At 44.4% G+C, this 21,174-nt stretch overlaps 1 protein-coding gene across 5 annotated transcripts in view; it reads right to left on the reverse strand.

The window, feature by feature from the left end:
* FGFR1 (fibroblast growth factor receptor 1) overlaps positions 1-21,174 on the reverse strand; it is a 150,959-nt gene that overhangs the window by 98,005 nt on the left and 31,780 nt on the right. For all 5 annotated transcript variants that reach the window (XM_068274621.1, XM_068274624.1, XM_068274619.1 and 2 more), the window contains exon 2: positions 8,645-8,812. In XM_068274621.1, the coding sequence (XP_068130722.1) occupies positions 8,645-8,735 (91 nt within the window). In that variant the 5' untranslated portion in view covers positions 8,736-8,812. The remainder of the gene's footprint in view (positions 1-8,644; positions 8,813-21,174) is intronic.

A 21,174-nucleotide genomic window follows, 5' to 3' on the forward strand; every position in this document is an offset into this window, starting at 1 on the left:
ATCAGTATTTAGCTAATAAAACCAGACAGGAAAAGGGGTGAAAATTAACATAAATATCCTCACCACCACACGCTGGATTTATATTAAACAGGCATTCCATGTTGACATTAAAGTGGCTGGATAGTGTACTGGTTAAGGGCTCTGTCCCTGACACAGGAGACCTGGGTTTGAATCTCAGCTCTGCCTGTTCAGTAAGCTCAGCTCTGCCTATTCAGTGAGGAGACCTTTGGCAAGACTCCCTAAGGCCCCGTTTACACTTAATCCGTTGCTCTCAGTTACAACTGAAAGAAAACTGATTTTCAAAGCAATGCTCATGTTTTCCTATGGCACCTTTCACACTTAACGAGTTTTAACTGAAAGCTTTTTCACAATGCGCTGCTATGGAAAAAACGCATACTAACTCGTACCAATGCGTAGTAACGCACACTAACGCATACCAACTGATTAAGTGTAAATGGGCCCTTACACTGCTACTGCCTATAGAGCGTGCCCTATAGGCTGCAGCTCTTGCACAGAGTCCACCAAGAGAAAAACGCAACGCGTTGTCTTGTGTGGACCTGTCTACTGCCATTGTCCTGAAGCGATTGTAATACTACATAGAATTGAAATTTTGTGCAGTAGTCTGTGGTCATGTCAACAACTTTCCCTCAAAAGGTACAGACTAACCAGCAAGCTCATGGTGAACCAGAACTCATTGGAGTGTGTAAGGGGCTTGACCCCTTTGTCAAGAATCTAGCTTGTGTGCAGCCACACTGATGTGAAGCCGAGAGATCCTGAGTGTCCGATCCGCCATGTGTCGAGCAGTTGTCCCTTGCCTCACAATGCATCTGTCTGGCACTTAGCCCAAGACTGTCACCCGACAGTCTTCATGCATGTGAGCTGGTTAAAAATAAAAAATAGTTTGATATTTGCCTAAGAAAAGAGAAGGCTCTGCTGGGGAGCTGTGGCTCCCCTTCAGTTTCTATTTTTTGTTTCCTTTTCGTTTTGTTATTGTACTTATTTGTTGCTTTTTTCTTTGAGACTGCCACAGTCATGCAGAACCACCACGTGGCGTGTGTGATGTCACACATGGTCCTGGTGCCATATGGGGGGGAAGACAGATGAGACGACCAGGAGTCACTGCAGTGGGACAAGTAAGATTTTTCACTGCACAGGCACGGGGGAAGGGGGTACTTGGGGCAGCAACCAGTGGTCCGGCACCTTAGTAGGTCGTTACGGTATCGCACGCCGTTACCTGTGCGCACCAAAAAGACCATGGATCTTCAATCTAGCATGCTTGCTGCGGCACCAATCTTCATCCAATTTGATAAAATTAGTGAATCGGATGGTCGAATGGGCCGCGATAGATGTATGGCCTACCCTAGTAATCGGAGCAATGCTGATGGGGATGATGCAACAATCAAGGCAGTAGCCCCAAATAGGGAGCCTGAAAGCTGCCTCACTGCTCTGTGCTTCCGGCAACCTAATTACATTTTCAAGACAAGATTTTGTTTAGACACCAGAGCCCTAATAAAAAGAAAAAAAAAAAAAAAAGATAACCTCTTAAAAAAGTTTGATTACAAGGCAGTTAGTGAATATTTTCAGACCAGTCTCTAGACATGGACTTTAACAACAAAGTTCAACAGTGCAATGTATAAGTACCGTTCACATGCAACTTCAGCATCTCTCTCTCGCTCTCTCTCCAGTGCCAACTAGAGAATATCTCACAAGATACAACTATTTAACCAGAAATGGGTCTCTGGTCTCGCCATTTGTTGTGATCAGAACAGAAAGGGGGTGACCGGAAAGTGTCTGTAGGTGGGCGGTGGGATCAGATCTGCCATCTGAACTGGAACTCGATATCCCACAAATGCTACATCCGTGCCAACTGTCTACTATCCAGGGACAGCACAACATTCCCTGATCCATTTCTGAAAAATCCTGAGAACATTTCCGTCTTTCAGTTTTGACTAGCAGCATTTTTTCTCTTGCCCGATTCAACTTTCTTAAAAAAATAAAATAATAATAATCATCATCACACAGCATTTGCTATGGTCCCAATCAAAGTGGGAGCTGCATTGCGGTCCCTGTAAAAACAGGAATGCAACGGAATGGAAAAATCACACCAATGTTGCATTGCATACAGTGAAGTATACAGAGAAGAGTATGCTTCCCAGTTAACTCACGTATTCGGTGGTAGCACACTGCATGCATTGAGATACCACACTCCATTACTTTGTCCCAGACGCACTGGGAACGTCGCAGATTGAACATTGCAGTGTGACTTCCTGCATTACAATGCGTCTGTTACGTCGCAATGCTCCACTGTGAATGGGCTTAACTGCTGAAAAAAGCACATCAGAGCCTTGAGGTACAGTTGTGTTCGCTTAAAACATCCAAACATGTGCAAAGAATTTCCTATTTTTAAATCCCCCAGCCAGCACATGCTTGCATACTTCAAGTGAAACACGGCTTCCCATCCCCGCAATTCCATGCCTTTCTCCTTTATAAAATCATCCCTCCTACTTCCCATAAATCAGAACAGTCTTCAGGTTCTAAGCAAATACTACATAGGAGCAGCTTCATTTACTAAAGTTACCTTGTAGTGCGTGTATACCTCACTGCAGAGGGGACCTCATTGGAGAGGGGGACCTAGCTAGAGAGGGGGCACAAGTAAGCAGCACCACACCACAGAAACTTCCTTTCAATTTCATACAAGAAACAAAAGAAAGAAGTAGAGACAGAAAGCCAATCAGGTGGATCACGAGGACAACCTAGACACAGTGGGTCACACTTACATACAGGTGTGTACAAAGCTCCATGGTCTCTCAGAGCATCTCCTAAATGTAATCTCTACTGCAGCCATCCTCTACTCTCCCTGCTGTAGTCTACAAGGCCAGTTTTTGCAGGTGGACCCATTATCTAGTCAGTTTGTTTTTGTGGTTTGGAAAGAAAGCGGAGTGCACAGAGGAAACCCATGAAGACATGGTGAGACCATACAAACTCCATGAAAAACAGAATCTTACGTCTAAACAGAAGTAAGCTAAAGCCTAAACATAAGATGCACATTTTGCTGATTCCTTTTTCTTTTCATTGGTATCTACAGAACATTAGTTTTTCAATGCAGGAAATAGAACCAAATTCAAAAGTCCAGTTTAAAGGAATACTGTAGGGGGGGGGGGGGGGGGGGTGAGAAGGAGTTTAACTTATCCGGGGCCTCTAATGGCCCCCCGCAGACATCCTGTGCCAGCAAAGCCACTCACCGATGCTCCGGCCCAGTCTCCGGTTCACTTCTGGAATTTTAGACTTTAAAGTCTAAAAGCCACTGCGCCTGCGTTCTCGCTCCCGCTGATGTCACCAGAAGTGTATTACGCAGGCCCAGTATGGTCTGTGCCTGTGTAGTACGCTCCTGGTGATGTTAGCGGGAGCGAGGACATGGCAACGCAGGCACAGTGGTTTTCAGACTTTAAAGTCTGAAATTCCATAAGTGAACCGGAGACGGGGCCGGAGCATCGGTGAGTGGCTGTGCTGGCACAGGATGTCTGCGGGGGACCATTAGAGGCCCAAGGTAAGTTCAACTAATTTTCCACGACCCCCCTACAGTATTCCTTTAAGGGGGCAATGTAAAAAAAAAAAAAAAAACCAACCCAAAAAAAAAAAAAAAAAACAAGTTCCCTACAGTTATTTTAAAAAGTCAGCAACATAAAAAGCTGTGTGATAAATTCTGGGGACGGTTACTTCATATTCAGACGAGGTAAGGTCTTCACTGTGATTTACAGGCAAGATCTCTACAACAGACAATCCAGATGTTCCTGCCCGGAAGGATGTGATATTTACATAAAAATAAATTGTAGGAAACCGATTACTGGGATATTTCTCCACTGCAAGAGGTGGGGAACATGACCAAATCTCCAAACGGCTCATTGGAGCTGCACACTGATCAGAAACATTCATCCTGGAGACTCAGACAAAGTGAGGAGGCCTCCGCTTCAAGTGGACATCTGGTCCATCCTAAACAGAAACAGTTGTTTCATGGCTTCAAGTTAAACCAATATTTTGATCACGGATTGCATAAACACTTGCAACAGGACCGATTCATACATTCTACGCAAAATAGGTTAAAGTTGTGGGCTGTGTGGCATCCTCCAGGGTCCTCAAATTATACAAGCAGTTAAAAGTTCCAAGATTCCCCATAAGACTCATTCGGAAGGAAGTATGATGGAGGCTGTGCATCTGGCCAACAGATACCATACCTGCAGTATTTCATATACATAAAAAAAAAGTAAAAATAAAAATAAAGGAGACAGACACGGCTTGGCTATGAATTCTCAAGGGTAAGGTAAGCAAATTAATATGGGACAGCAGTCAGTATGATCACTACTACTGATTAACTGTAAGCTAAGCAATCATTTTACAACCTTGATGCAGCAGAAATCTGAGTTAGTCAAGCCACTGACCCCACCAGCTTCATGCCTTTCAGTGCAGTACAAAGTTCCACAGCTGGAATTATTGGCCACTATGTGTAGGAAAGGGCGGGTATTTCCGGCTGCAAGGACCCCATTGTCCTTTTCCTTTGGGTCCTGGTAGGCTGTTATGCCCCTGTGTGGAACCCATCATAAATTTGCAGAGCACAGAGCACAATGTTTGCTCATAGCCCCTTTATATTGTTCTTTTTTGTATTAATTGTTCCCGTGCCAATGTTAAATGCTGTTTGCCTGAAGCCGGGTACTCACCTGAAGACGCCAAAAGATGGATCAGGAAACTTCACAGAAACACTTCATGACAAACGAGCGTTCCCGAATCCATCCTCCTACCCACAGAAACACGTGTTTGCACACAACGGGCGCGAAGGGGGGGACACAAATGATCGCGACACTTTACGCTGGAGTCATCGGGGATCTTAAAGATCAGATCCACCCTGACGGTCGCAATTAGCGCATGTCACAAAACGTTAGTTTCATCATGCTAATGTACCCATGCCTCACACTTTTACTGCCACGCATCTGATCAAGTATGTCAGCCCTGCATCTTGAAGCATGTCTGATCTATGTCGATCTATACATGCAACCAATTTCGGCCCAAAATTGGTCATATAGTCAAGCTGGCATGCTCTTGGCGCCACAGATTTTCATCCAAATCGATTGGAATAATCAAATTAAATGGTCGATCGGCCAAGTCACCTGATGTATAGCCACTTTTAGTATAATAGCCCAAGGAGAACAAACAAAGGCTTTGAAGGATAGTTGTTCAAATACATTTGTTGAATTATACTTGTAATAAATATAAACCTCTTTTTGCAGAGGATGGAGGACTTTAGATGTACTCCACATTCAGCCTAAACCAAGGTGTCACATGATGAGCTAAACTGATACACAGGAGCTTTACACAAATCCATTTTTACCTGCCACATTTCATGCCCTCATTATCTTGTGTCTATAGGTAATCCTATCTGTGTAGGTGTACACAGCAAACAGTAACCCGGGGCTGTGTTCTGCTCCATGTACGCCATGCTGCCAGATAGGTATGTATGCTGTTTACCCAGAAGAGGAGCGCAGACACCCTGGAGCTATGGAAAGTAAAGACAAGTTCTTTGCTGGGACAAAGGCAGGACAGGAAGTCTGTGCAGGATTAAATGCGCGCCTCAGGGCTGAGAACCTGCTTCTCTCCATACTGCTGAGCCGTTACGGGAGATAGAATTGCATCCAACTTTAGGTAACAAAAATACGGTAAGTGAAGGTATATATTCACAGGTCCCTAACCTACAACATCTACACAAAACTAACTACAGGTAGTGCCTAGTTAACGAATGAGATAGGGACTGATGCTCGTTACTAACCTGAACCTGTCCGTAAGTCAAAACACTGCCCTCTATGTAGCCTGTACCTCCTTTATGCCCCCCTGTGCCACATCTGCACCACCACTGTATCATCTCTGCCCTCTTTACCTCCTTTATGCCCCCGTGCCACCTTTGCACCTCCACTGTCATTTCTGCCCTCTGTGCCTCCTTTATACCCCCTGTGCCACCTCTGCATCGTGCCACTGTCATTTCTGCCCCCTGTGCCACCTCTGCACCTCCACTAGGTCATCTCTGCCTCCAGTACCTCCTTCATGCTCCCTGTGCCACTGTCCTTTCTGCCCCCTTACCTCCTTAATGCCCCCTGTGCCACCTCTGCACCGCCATTGTAATTTCTGCCCCCTGTGCCACCTCTGCACCTCCACTGTGTCATCTCTGTGCCCTGTACCTACTTTATGCCCCTCATGCTACCTCTGCACCACCACTGTCATTTCTGCCCCCAGTAACTCCCGCTGTTTCACCTGTTCCCTTGTGCCCCCAGTGTCCTCCTCTGTGCCACCTCTGTCCCCCTGTGCCAGCAGTGTACAAAATCTTTGTTTTTATTTGTTCCCACAGAGTCACATTTCACATTTTCAGGCCATTTGTATTTGCAGGCCATTCATAAGGCGGGGTTCGTAAGTCAGGGACTACCAGAATGCTAATGCATTAAGTTTTAATGTGAATCTGTCCTATATATCAGTATAGGACAGATTCTCTCCTATAAACATTGAGGATCTGGGCATACATGGGTCGATTCGGCGGCCGATTAGCCGCCGGCTCGACCCCTGCCGCGTCCCCGTTCGTCCCCGCGGGCGCTTCTAATCAGCCACTCGATTCGCCGCTATTTGTCCGCCGGCGGGGAGTCTATCCAGCAGGCTCGACTGATAAGCCTGCACAAATAGCCGTGTATGCCCAGCATTACATTGCTGAGGCAAGTGAACTAAAATGCATACATTCAAAAATAAGGGTGCAGTGGAAATTTGGGTGGCAGAAATAAAAGCAAGGAAAATATCAGTAAACTTACACACATACACGATGCCAAACCTTAAAGCGGTATTGTCACCATAAAAATCAAATTTCAACAGCAACTGGTCTGCTAATCCTGCATTCAAAACGTTTTCTGCTGTTATGGTTTGTAGTTATCACATACTTTAGGAGCACTGGCCCTAGTGCCAAACAGTGCCAAAGAGTTGGATGCTGGGAGTTCTTTTTATCTAGAATATATGCCTCCTCTTCCATTTATATCCCTATCTAGCTGCTTATCAGAAACACCCTCTGATTACTTGTGTTTACAAGCAAGGCTGAGGTGACTCAGTGATTGGATGTGTAAATAAAAAAAATAGACAGTGCAGTTCTTATACACCTCAGTGGGAGTTTCTGAAGACTCTGGGAGGAGGGCAGCTAATGAATACACAATGAGCAAGAGAAGGGAGGGGGGAAAACCAGAGTCAGGGAGGATATGATGTCAGCATTAGCTTGGCAAGATGGCCACTGCCTAGAATAGGATTTTCTGCTTTTCCTTTACAAAATTCAAAGGAATCATTACATGGATAGCACAATACATCTGTTAAGTAGAAGTAGTATTTATCTACTTATATATGTGTTTTTTATTTCTAGGTTAGCATAGGTGTCACTTGTTCTTTAACACCCGTGTCACTCCCCCCCCCCCCCCCCCCCCCCCCCAATAGGTGCCTATGTTATTAGTACAAGGGAACGTTAGATACCCATAGCCCCCCATAAGATATGCAAACTGCAGTTACAAATAGTGGGCGCAAAGCTATTTTATTAGGCGCCAAAACTTAAAAAATAAAAAATGCTGTGTGCTTCAGTAATGTCATCATTTTCTTATGATTTGACATTGTCAGGAATACTGTATTACTGAACAGAATGCCAACATTGGGTGCAGCCGACCGTTACAATCTGGCTATTTGAAGGAAGCACAAGTTCTACGTTTGAGTCGGACTCCACGCTCCCACTCATGAAATCTGGATGATGTATAGTAAGCTCAGTGCAGAAGAACAACTCAAAGTTCCAGTTCCACAGAACATCGTATATACAGTATGAGAAGATCTCCACATAGATGGAAAAAAGAAAAAGCCTCTTACTAAAAAGGTACTTATGTAGATCAAGGATGAACAAGTAACTACGAAATTCAGAACGACGTCTGCTTAATCTAGGAGCAAGCAGGAAATGAATGTTTGAGCAACAATTCCACTTATAGTTAAACCTCAAAAGTTAGACTGTTAGATTATCTATCATGGCTAGATTTGACAAGACAAGTAAATCTGTAGATCATAATATGGGGAGTACCTGACCACAAACACTTTCATTCCAGCGCAGGAGACTTGGGCGCAGCAGTAACTTCAGCGCCGTCATAAGACGGCACTGAAGTTACTTATAAAAAACTAGAATTCGGTCTCCAGCAATTGCTGGAAGCCAAATTATTTCATTCCCCACCATCCATGGCAGCCTGGAGGGGAATAGTATTTAATATTGATGGGAATTTATGCAGGATCAGGATAAGCCCTACAGGCTGTACCCTGCGCCCAAGTCTACTGCGCCTATTCCTCTCGTACGCCTCTGATCAGCCTACTTCTTGCAGATGTCCACAGACCTTGCAGTACAATGTGGGACATCCATAGTGGATGAAAATACACAATAGGCACTTCTAACCAAATAACTGCAGCAACGGAGATACTGAGACAATTACATTTTGCCACCTAAACTCCACTAAAATTACTGCGTTCCGATTTGGCATTGTACAGTTTAGACAAAGGCGAATGCTTGATGAATCTCAAGACTGACTAGACTAATATAAAAATGATGGCCTACCTTGGTCCGGCAAGGTGGAAGGGGGCCGGGCAGCTGAGAGAGCAGCGCCAAGCAGGACACCCCAGAGGAACAAGGACCTTCCAGAGAACATCCCAGCTTGGCTAGTGCAGAGTGCAGGAATCCATGAGGTCTCCAGTGTCGAGGGGAGGCAAAAGCCTCACTCTACTCCTATATAAACAAAAAAAAACAGTTATCATCATTTAGTATTTATATAGCTCTAACATCTTCCGCAGCACTGTACAGAGTATATTGTCTTGCCACTTACCCCGAGAGTTCACATCAGATACAACAAATAAAAAAAAACAAGCATAACTAGTTTCAAATACCTTTTAGAACTCAGACACTTTAATGTTTGTGCTCTTAGAGCTCTTTAGGTTTTATAGATATCTAGAAGAGGAGGCAAATTTGAACTCCTGACTCTTCCCAGGAAACGAAAAAGACCATGGACTTGGACCACCGCTCCACCACATGGTCATCTGCAGACCAGCTGAGGTGTTCTCACTAGCTTGCAAATGGCATTAAGAGTAAAGGCAGCCATACACTGGTCGATTGCCACCAGATCGACCAGCAGATAGATCCCTCTGTGATCTAATCTGATCAAAGAGGGATCTATTGGCTGCCTACACTGCAAACAGATTTTGAATCGATTTCACTATGAAATCGATTCACAATCTGTGGAGCTGCCGCCCCCAGCATACATTACCTGATCCGGCCGGCGCGAGTTCCCCGGGCTCCGCTGTCTCTTCTCCACTCTGGGCTTCAGCTTCACTTTACTTCCTGTCGGGCAAAGTTTAAACAGTAGAGGGCACTCTACTGTTTAAACTTCACCCGACAGGAAGTGAAGCCAGCCAGAGCCCAGTGCGGAAAAGGGACACGTGTCGGCGGTACAGGTAATGTATTGCCGCTAGCGTCGGTCGGACATTCGAACGCCGCTATCGGCATACTCCCGATGCGCCAGCGAGCAAGCAAAATTTTCCATGCGGACAGATCGACGGGATCGAAATCGGTCGATCGCTCAGCGTTTGTGTATCGGCGGGAAATCGAGTAAGTGTATGGGCACCAGAGGCAGAGACCAAGTAACCTTAAATAAAGTGTGCTCCTGAGATGGGAGCTTCACACGTACACATTTCAAACAAAAGGGAGCAGGCACCTTGTGGTGCTCATTTCGGGCTGTAATAAAAGCTTACAAACCCAACGTGATCCAAATTCATTACCGCTTTCAGCATGAAAGTTGACAATGGATTGATGTGAAGTATTTCAACGAAGCTGGAAAGATCTGAGATGCGTGGCCTTGAGAACATAACCCAACTTGGATGTACTTGGGCATTTCCCCACGCAAAATGTTTTGCACCGTGAAGGGAAAAAAGGAGCCATCTTCCACATTTTTTAAACTGGAAAACAGCTTAAAGTGGATCCGAGGTGAACTTTTACACATTGCATAATTGTGTTCCTTTCCTATTGTTTATAGGGCATTCCTCAAGCCAAATACTTTTTGTAATAATACTCTAATTCCCTATAAACTAAATGAGCCCCGACCACAGTTTTTCAGAGAGCCTTGGCAGTAGCAAGGGCTCCCAGTCTGGGCAGGAGGAGGGGGAGGGTATTATTAGCCAGAGATTTCAGAGGCAGAGGGGAGGAAGGAGAAGGAGGGGGATTAGGTTTTGTTTCACAGAAGATGCATATAAGCTTGCCCATTTGTAATGTTTACAAAAAACATGGCTGCTGTCATTGTATCACATGAAGAAATAATCCTATTCTATTGAAGCTGTTTGCAGCTAGATTTGCTGTGTAAACTATCTCAACTTTAGATAAGATATATAGACAAGTTACTTGCTATAGTTTTTCATCTCGGATCCGCTTTAAGAAGGCATTTGATGATTAGTTTTGGCTAGAAACCATTCTCAAGGTTTTTGAGCTACCGTAACATTAAAGACTCCATCACACAAATACTAACAAAATCAACCCAAAAACAGCAAACATGTACAAGAATAACTGTACTTCAAAGAAAGAAAAACCAAAAGAAAAAAGAAAAAAAAACTGGCACTGCGGTCACCAAACACAGAATGGAGGGATCTCCTGGTATAGAGGGGACAGGGTATCAGCCTTCCGTGTGCTCAGGATGCTGAAGGGGTCATCCAATATATATATCATGGATTTATGCATGATTTGAAATACTGAAGCAATAAATGACAGATGAATGGACCTATGAACGTAGTGCCGGATGGTTTATCTTTCAGTGCATATGTACAAGAATAAAAAGGGCCATGTGGCAGGTCTGTTAATCCATCCCAATATTGATAAGGCCTCGCTTACAGTGGTAACTGGTAAGTTCCAGTGCAGTGTAACAAACGCTTGCAATGCGGCTAACCGCACCATCTATGTGACGGTCACCGTGCAGCAGTAGCATGGCAGTAAAACATGTTGCGATATGGTAATGTATTAAATGCTGTGCGTTACTGCTAAATGCACACGTTAACAGGTACAGTGAAGCATACTTATGACTGTATGCTTCACTGTATGTGACAACGCGGTCCTAACGTAAAAGTACTACTTTTTCTTTCTGTAGCCGTTACACAGGAACACAACTACCCACTGTAAAACTAGCCTTAGCCAATCAATTGAAAAAGACAATATACATATATATCTGCGCTAAGGACTTATGACACTCCAAAAAGCTGCCAGAAGTCCTTAGATAGACTTCCTTGACATACACTTCTCAAAATCCTTCAGCGCTGGTTGGCATCAATATTTCAAATCAACCACCACACCCTTGAAGTATGATACAAGAAGTATGGCGTCATCAGAAGCTAGCCCCTGATGACGTCATAGCGAAACCGGTCGGGCCTGGGCCTGCGAGTGGTTGGTGAGGCAACGGCATTTTACAATATTGAAACGCGCTTGTACATTGTGGGTGCCTTTGAAAAGGGCCCGGATGTGAGTATTTTTGATATTTTTCTGAGCAATGAAAAGCTGATGTTTTTAAACAAAACGGAGTACACTTAGATCTATTTTATGGTTTTACACTGAGGATAACTGTGACGGATTATGAAAAGAGGACTTTATGTATGGTGGAGAAGTATTGATCGTTGATTGGTTACTACAAACGCTTAGACCTTATAACCTGGGTCTTTCATCCGCTTGGTAAGCCTGCACTTTGAAGGGTGTGGTGGTGGATTTGAAATATTTGATGCCAACCAGCGCTGAAGTATTTTGAGAAGTGTAATTGAAAAAGATACACATATTTCTCAGGATTTAAGGACTAGAGCAAGAAAAGTAACTGAGAATCCAATCTCATGACATAAGCTGAATTTTATCCTCGAAACTCCAACTCCGCACACGGAAATAAGTTGGCACTGGATGAGTATTGCTGCGTACACATACTTCCAATAGGTGTCATCTGGAAAGATCGTTCTCTTTACACTCACTGTACATCTCAAACGTTGTACATTAAAGGAGAGTGAGAGGGATATGGAGGAGGACTTCCAGTATTTACTTCCTTTTAAATAATACCAGTTGCCTGGCAGCCATGCTGATTTTTTTAACCACTTCAGGATTCTGCGTACGCTTAAGTACGCCCCTGAATCCTGAAGTGGTTTCCATGGAAACACCAGCGGCCGTTCCATGTCAGTGCACGGAGGGTGTCTCCATGAACACCCTGCGAGCCTCCGATCGCGGCTCGCAGGGTAAATGTAAACACGCGGGGAAGATCTTCCCTGCTGTTTACATACATACGGCGCAGCAGCGCCGTAGAGGAGATCGGCGATCCCCGGCCTCTGATTGGCCGGGGATCACCGGCATCTGATAGGCTGAAGCCTATCTGAGGCGGCGCAGGACGGAAATCCGTCCTGCGCCGCTCACAGGGGGAGGGAGAGGGAGGGAAGGGGAAGGAGGCCAGAAAAGCGCTGCGGAGGGGGGCTTTGAAGAGCCCCCCCGCAAGCAGCCGGCGGCGATCAGACCCCCCCAGCAGGACATCCCCCTAGTGGGGAAAAAAAGGGGGAAGGGGGAAGTCTGATCGGCCTGGCTGCTATCTGATCTGTGCTGCGGGCTGAAGAGCCCCCGCAGCACAGATCAGCAAAACCACCCGGAACCCGGAAGTGGTTAAGTATCGGTAGTGTCTGACTAACACCTGAAACAAGCATGTGGCAAATCCAGTCAAACTTCAGTCAGAAATAGCTGATCTGCTGCATGCTTGTTCTGGGCCTTTGGATAAAAGCATTAGAGGCAGAGGATCAGCAAGGCAGCCAGGCAATTTGCATGGTTTAAAAAGAAAAAAAATAAGACAGCCTCCATATCACTCTCACTTCAGGTGTCCTCTAAACCTACCCAACTGCTTTGTGGCAGCGGCGCAATACAACAAGGGGTCACTATCTCGCTGATTGGAAATGGATTGATGAATAGGAATTATTGCAACATCTTGTATCATACTTCAACAGATATGGGGATTGCGATCCCCTGCCTTGTTTTCACATGTTTTATTACTGCCATTCCTGATCAACTAAGGAGCTCATTTTTAATTGTTTCGATGAGAGTATGGAATTTATGTAGAAAAGCATGCAGCCGGCACCATCCAATAGTATTTAAATGTTCTTTTATTGATAGTTCATAGCTCCAGAACCATCACAATAGACACGATGTTTCGGGGCATAGCCCCTTTATCAAGTAAGTGACAGTATGGAATTTATGTACTCAAAATAAATAAATGAATATCTATATCTAATATATATATATCTAATCTATCTATCGGCCCGGCATTGTCCGGGTATGTATTTGGCTGGTGTTGGCTCCACCCACCTTTTCTAACCCTAACACACAATTACTCAATGACCTAGTTCGTGAGCTTTGCGGACTTTTGCATCAATTTGCATTGAAATTAAACAAATCTGGTTGGCTCCACCCCCTTCTGAATTTGAACCCCAATCACCAAGTGTACCAGGTTAGGAGGCTTGTGACATTAACAGTGCAAGAATGGCAGCAATTAAATATTTCCCTTGAAAAACAATAGGTGAATTTTGATTTGCTTTTGTAGGCTCCACCCACTTTTCTGAATAATAATCCCAATCACCCAGTGACCAACTGTGCAAAGTTTGAGCACCCTGCCATTAACAATGTAAGAATGACTGCAGTTTACATTTTTCCAGTGAAATTTGTATTTGTCTCCGCCCACTTTTTGGTTATGGAGCTAAAAAGTATCCTTTATGTTATTCTAGGTAATGTACTATGCGTATGCCAAATTTCATTCAAATCCATGTAGCCATTGTTGCACGATTGAGTAACAAACATTCAAACTTTATAATATTAGTAAGAGAATATATGTTATTTTTAGGTTTGGGATCACCGACTATTAATCACACCAAGCATTGTTTTTTAGTAGGAGGGCTTTTCGGTCTCTTTTAGCCCCCTATAAATTCCTAGTGGTTTAGGTCACCCCAAGCAGCTTGGTTACTTCTTTTTTTTTTATTAAGTACATACAACCACTAAGATTTTTTTTTACTAGAAACAGGTTAACCGATTCTAATTTATAATTGTATGACTGTTAAACAATATGGCTACCATGTTTAAAAACAGGGCAGGACATATCTCAGGAACTCCTTTAAAATTATAGGCAAGGCCTAACTTTAAAGATTATATTATAATTGTTGTCAATGCTGCTGGCTCCCATAAATTTTCAACAGGCTCCTGAAACCTATACTTATTTGGCCTCTCTGATGTAAAGTGACAGACTTCACCCATACACATCCCTCTCTACTGGATATGTTTAGTTAGATGCTACTCATTACCTCACATTCCTTACTGCAGCCACATTCCAGAGTCACATTCCAGGATTTTCAATAATTGGCATCCTTCCCCCCCCCCCCCCCCCCCCCCGCTCCTCAAAATACCTCAGGCAAGGTAAACACAAACTAAAAGAAAAGGTCTAAAAGCCCCTTTACCACTGGACACATTTTGACCCAATTTATGGATCACATGCAATCTACCGATCACTAGGGAATATCGATCTACACGGTAATAACTGTGCCCGTTTTGCACTGTTGCGATTTACTTATTTTTTTTTTTAATTAAATGTCCACAAAAATAAGTACAGCCATCATGCAAGATCCAATGCAAGGTATTACACATGACAAGGTACACATTACACATGAAATAATCAAGAGCAAATGTTCTGTAGATAGCGAGGTAACTGCAGCAATTTGATTTTTGGCCAGACGCAGCATTTTTTTCTGCATTTCACAACGTGGTCAAGTCTAAAAGAACACCAAAAAAAAAAAAATACTTAAAGAGGAACTCCATTGAAAATAATGTAACTGCTTCATTTTTACAATAGTTAGGTATAAATGATTTAGTCAGCGTTTGCCCGATGTAAAATCTTCCTTCCTGATTTACATTCTGACATTTATCACATGGTGACATTTTTACTGCTGGCATGTGATGCTGATTGCTTTTTTGGCAGTTGGGAACAGCTGTAAACAGCTATTTCCCACAATGCAATGAGGTTCACTGACAGGAAACGGTCAGGACCATGGTCTTGACATTACACTGTGGTAGGGTTTTCACCACAATATTAGCCATACAGACCACTGTCCCCTGCTGATCCGTTTGAGAAAAGGAAGATTTCTCATGGGAAAGGGAGTATCCGCTACTGATTGGGATGAAGTTCAATTCTTGGTTACGGTTTCTCTTTAAGAATACAATTAATTTAAAAAAATGTTTTCCTGCTCCCTTTTGTGCTAGAAATCATGAAGACAATCCTGCGGTGTAAGCATAAAAAAACGTGATGATTGCGGCAAAATGAGTGCAGTATAACTAGATAGTCGCATCACAGCACATGTGCAATGCTGACCTGACTTTTGTGGAAAAGGGGCCTGAGGCCTCCTGCACATTGCAAATCGCAAATTCGATTAGCGATTCTAATTTTCCCTACATGCTAAAAAAAAAAAAAGCAGGAAAAAAAAGCAGCAAATCGGAATCGCATGCAGCGTCCAAGAGGCCCTAACCGTTTCTGTCTAATACTGAGCTTCTCCTCACCTGTATGCAGAGCACTGTATATAAAGTCCAGGAGTGCCCCTTCTACCTCATAAGAGGGGGTGTATAAGGAGGGGGATGTACTCTGGGTGGCAGGACGATGGAACAGCTTGCCTGGGAGACTGTGCTTAATAGGGACACTTGGCAGATGACAAAGAGCCATGGACTAAATTATTCACTTACAAACAGGTATTACCTTAGGATTTGTTTAAAGGACCAATATTGTGAAAACGTGTAAAATTTTAAATTAAATTAATGTGAATTAGTTGTAAATTTCTCCCAGAGTAAAATGTACTATAAATTACTTTTGTCCTATGTCCGTCACTTACAGTAGGCAGTAAAACTGACAGATCTGATAGATTTTGGACTAATCTATCTCCTCATGGGGGATTCTCAGGAATTCCTTTATTTTCAAAAGCACTTGCTGGACGGTAGTTTCTCAGTTCAGCTGCCAAAATAATACCATGAAAATAAGTAAGAGGCTGACTAGCTTTTTTGTCCCACACCCTTTCCACGAGTGCTTTTGAAAAAAAAGAAAGAAAGAACATACTGAAAATTCCCCATGGATAGATGGGCTAGTCCAAAACCTGTCAGATTTGTATCGGCTACTATAAGTGATAGCAGCATTGGAAAAAAAGTGTGTGTGTGTGTGTGTGTGTGTGTGTGTGTGTGTGTGTGTGTGTGTGTGTGTGTGTGTGTGTGTGTGTGTGTGTGTGTGTGTGTGTGTGTGTGTGTGTGTGTGTGTGTGTGTGTGTGTGTGTGTGTGTGTGTGTGTGTGTGTGTGTGTGTGTGTGTGTGTGTGTGTGTGTGTGTGTGTGTGTGTGTGTTACTCTGGAACGAATGAACAACTAACACACTTGTATAAAAAATTTGACAAATTTTCACAATCGCTGTCCTTTAAAAAAAATAAATGTTTTTTTGGGGGGGGGGGGGTTGTATTTAGTGAGCAACTAAGCCTTGATTGATCATAATATTGTATTAAAAATACATTTACCTTTGGGGTTACTTGTATTTACTTGCACATTTAAACAATGCTAAATCACCTTAAGGACAACACTGAACCAAAGAGGTCACCAACTATCCTTCAATTTACAATGTTTATGTCCCGACCACCAGTTTTGTGTTTTTGAGGGAAGCCAGTTAACCTACTACTAGTAGGTCTTTGGATTCTGTGAGGAATTCCATACAAACATGTGGAGAACACGCACAATCCATACAGATGACATCCTGGCTGGGATTCTACAACAACAACAACAACAAATAACATTTGTAAAGCGCTTTTCTCCCATAGGACTCAAAGCGCATAAGCATGGCTCCGACCATCGTGGTACAGGGGAAGAATTTTATAAATCTGGAAATGCCAGGCTAAACAGGTGGCTTTTCAGTCTGGATTTGAATAGCTCCAGGGATGGTGCTGTCTTTACTGGGTGTGGTAGGGAGTTCCAAAGAGTAGGGGCAGCATGACAGAAGGCTCTGTCTCCAGATTTTTTGAGGTGCACTCTGGGAGTGACCAAGTTTATAGAACTTGCTGATCTGAGGTTGTGAGAGGTGTGGTGCAGCTTCAGCAAGTCCTTCATGTATCCAGGGCCCAGATTGTGCAGGGATTTGAATGTCAGCAGTCCAATCTTGAAGAGTATTCTCCATTCTACTGGTAGCCAGTGCAGTGAGCGAAGGATCGGTGTAATGTGACAGTGGCGAGGCTGGTTTGTTAGCAATCTGGCAGCAGCATTCTGCACTAATTGCAGGCGACGCAGGTCCTTTTTGGGGAGGCCAGCATAAAGGGCATTGCAGTAGTCCAGCCGTGATGTGATGAAGGCGTGGACTAGGGTTGGAAGATCCTCTGGGGGAATCAGATGTTTAATCTTTGCAATGTTCTTCAGATGAAAGAAGGAAGATTTAACTACAGATGAAATTTGGTTTCTGAAACTCAATTCCCCATCGATTAGTACGCCAAGGCTGCGCACGAGGTTGGAGCTGTTTATGTCTGAATTCCCAATCCTGATTGGTGTTGCTTTAGGATAGAGCTGTTTTGATGGCGAGCACTGGCTTTGGACAAACAGGACCTCAGTTTTGTCAGCATTCAGTTTCAACCAGTTATCATTCATCCATGCCTGAAGCTCAGCTAAGCAAGAGTTTATTTTTGGGGTAGGGTCTGTTCCACCAGGTTTGAAGGACAGGTATAGCTGTGTGTCATCGGCGTAGCAGTGGTACGTCAGGCCATGTCGTTGGATAAGTGTACCGAGTGGCAACATGTAGATTGCAAACAGCAGAGGGGATAGGATTGATCCTTGTGGCACTCCGAATTGTAGAGGTGCAGGTTTGGACATTATAGGTCCTAGGGATACTCTCTGTGTTCTGTCAGTCAGGAATGATCTGAACCACTGGAGGACTGATCCACTGATGCCACAGTACTCCTGCAGTCTGTTAAGCAGGATTTCATGGTCAACTGTATCAAAAGCAGCTGAGAGATCCAACAGGATTAGGATGGAGCATTCCCCTCTGTCCCTTGCCATGAGCAGATCGTTGCAGACTTGGATGAGGGCTGTTTCACAGCTGTGGTGTTTCTTAAAGCCAGATTGTAGAGGGTCCAGGATGTTGTTTACTGACAGCCTGGTTTCAAGTTGCAGATAGACAGCCTTTTCAATAACTTTACCTAAGAAGGGGAGGTTGGAGACAGGTCTGTAGCTGCTCATAGCATCTGGATCCATGGAAGGTTTTTTGAGAAGGGGCTTGATGATTCCTTCTTTTAGAGAGGTAGGAAACCTCCCTGCTTGCAGAGAGCAATTTACTATTTTGTGAAATGCTGGACCAAGCAGGTCAGGGCATTTCAGCATATGTTTAGTTGGTCCAGGGTCCAGGTCGCAGGTTGTCTGGTGAAGACGACAGAGGGTGTCTGAGATCTCTTCCTCACTAATACTTTTGAAATCAGTCCAGGGTGTTAGGTTGTTTTTGCAGCTATTTCCATTAGTTGCATGAGTCTTGGGTGCTGTGGACTGAATGAGAGACCGAATAGAAGATACTTTGTCAGCAAAGTAGCAGGCAAATTTCTCACATAGCTCCTTTGAGGGAGTTATAGTGGGTTTTAGACAGGATGGATTACATAGTCTATCAACTGTGCTGGATTCTAGCGCTCCAAGGCAAGCGTGCTAATCACTTAGACACAGCAGGGCTGATTAACTAAGGCTGGAGAACAATCGTGCACATAAGGGATTCAGAAAGCCTGGGCTGGATTATTTACAAGATGTCTTCTATTAGGTGGCACAAGTCGGTATCCTCAGCTAGGTCATGTGAAAAACAAAGCAAGGATTGGCAAAAAAAAACATAATAAATCAGAATTGAGCTTTTGCAACTGTCTGTACACGCCAAACCGCAGGAACTTTCATAAATCCAGGCAGACACCTGAACATACTGGAATATTGAATTTGAAACCATCTGCACCTAGGGAGTGTTTTATATACCACACTGGGAGTAATATACCTCAGGTGAGACAGACAAGAATGATATGGAGGAGATGTTCCAGATGAAAAATCCCAGTGGAATGACATACACGTTGTGAGATATCTTGTAGCCCGGGTCATATATCTGGTGAGCTTAATAATACTCCAGGTGGTGGGCACCTCTGATGAACTGGAGCACTGGTGATTTCTTTGATCCTATGGATTCTGGGCTGAAGCTTTGGAATTAAGGGCACTGGCTTCAGTCACTATATGAACCCTAGTTTCCTGTGCTAGGAGGCAATGCCCTTAAAGAGAACCCGAGGTGGGGTTCTGACAATGCTATCTGCATACAGGGGCTGGGTCTGCCTATACAGCCCAGCCTCTGTTGCTATCCAGATCCTCCCCCTAAGCTCTGCTATCCCCCATAAATCACAGTCGCACGGTGCGGGCTGTGTTTACCTCTATAGTGTCAGTCTCGCCGCTCCCCCCCGCCTCCTGCATAGCTCCGGTCCCCGCCTGCGTCCCTTCCCTCCAACCAGCGGGGAGGGAAGGGACGCGGGCGGGGACCGAAGCTATGCAGGAGGCGGGGGGAGTGCCGAGACTGACAGTACATAAGTAAACACAGCCCGCTGCGTGTCGACAGCGCGGCTGTGATTTATGGGGGATAGCAGAGCGCAGCAGGAGCTTAGGTGGGGATCTGGATAGCAACAGAGGCTGGGCTGTATAGGCAGACCCAGCCTCTGTATGTGGATAGCATTGTCAGAACCCCACCTCGGGTTCTCTATAAAAGGAACCTAAACAGAGGGATATGGATGTTTCCTTTTAAACAATACCAGTTGCTTGACTCTCCTGCTGATCTCTTTGGCTGCAGCAGTGGCTGAATCACACACCTGAAACAAGCATGCAGCTAATCCAGTCTGACTTCAGTCAGAGCACCTGATCTGGATGCTTGTTCAGGGGCTGTGGCTAAAAGTATTAGAGACACAGGATCAACAGGAGAGTCAGGAAACTGGTATTTTAAAAGGAAAAATCCACATCCTTCTCAGTTTAGGTTACCTTTAAAGGAAACCAAGCGACGGTAAGAAATATTTAACTTACCTGGGGCTTCTTTCAGCCTCCTGTAGTTCTTCAGGTCCCTAGCTGTCCTTCCGGTCCGCTTTGTTGTCCTGCTGTCCTCTTTAGTAAAGTCTGCAAACTACTGTGCATGTGTGGCCCAGGCCACACGCCTCCTCGACTGTGCTCTTAAAAACTGCATACGCAGAATGCTCCGTCAATGGATAGCGCATAGGGTGAGAGGGGTGCAACCGACGCACTGGGAGGACAGCAAGGGACGCTGATGCCCACTGTCAATTAAAAGTTAATTAGGATTTTAGGAGTAGGATGTGGCAGACCTCAGCTGACACTGATAAATGACATTTGGACAGTTGAAACAGATGGTCTTCTTGGAATGGAAGGTGAAACACCTTTAGGGCAAATGTTGGTAGCATCTTGGTTCATTACTGAAAGGAAATGGATTGCTACTCAGCTGAAACTTCCTAAATACTTGCCGCCTAAACATTTTGGAAAAGCATCCCACATGCTTAGGTCTAGGTTTAAAAAAAAAAGAAGAAAGAAAAAAACTCCACACATTTTGCAGAAGGTGGTCAAAGCGTATAAACAAGTTGCAGCTCGGTCAACTAGAGCATGGCTTTTCAACCTTTTGACTAATTGTACCACTTTTATCACCTGAAATTTTTCAAGTACCACCAGTGTGCCTGTGCTGTAAGAGCAGACCCGATTGGGCTCGGCTGTTTCCATCGATGCCTGAGTGGAGAGCCGCTACTGCGCATGCATGCCAACAGGGAGATCTTCAGGGGGCCCAGCACTGGCCAGCTCTGTCTGGTGGAAGCCTTTTTAGGATCCAGAGGCTTCCCCCTCCCAATGTAAGTACCCCCCAGGGGCACTTTTTTCTTACAGGTGTACTTTAAGAAAAGGGGGGCATATGAGAGGGGAAAAGCAGGAGACATTGGTGGAGAAAAGGTTTAAAATTGGATTGCTAGCCTACAGATTGCCATTTTATGCGCTGTCATTGTA

Source organism: Hyperolius riggenbachi, chromosome 3, assembly GCF_040937935.1.
Source record: "Hyperolius riggenbachi isolate aHypRig1 chromosome 3, aHypRig1.pri, whole genome shotgun sequence".
NCBI lineage: Eukaryota > Metazoa > Chordata > Amphibia > Anura > Hyperoliidae > Hyperolius > Hyperolius riggenbachi.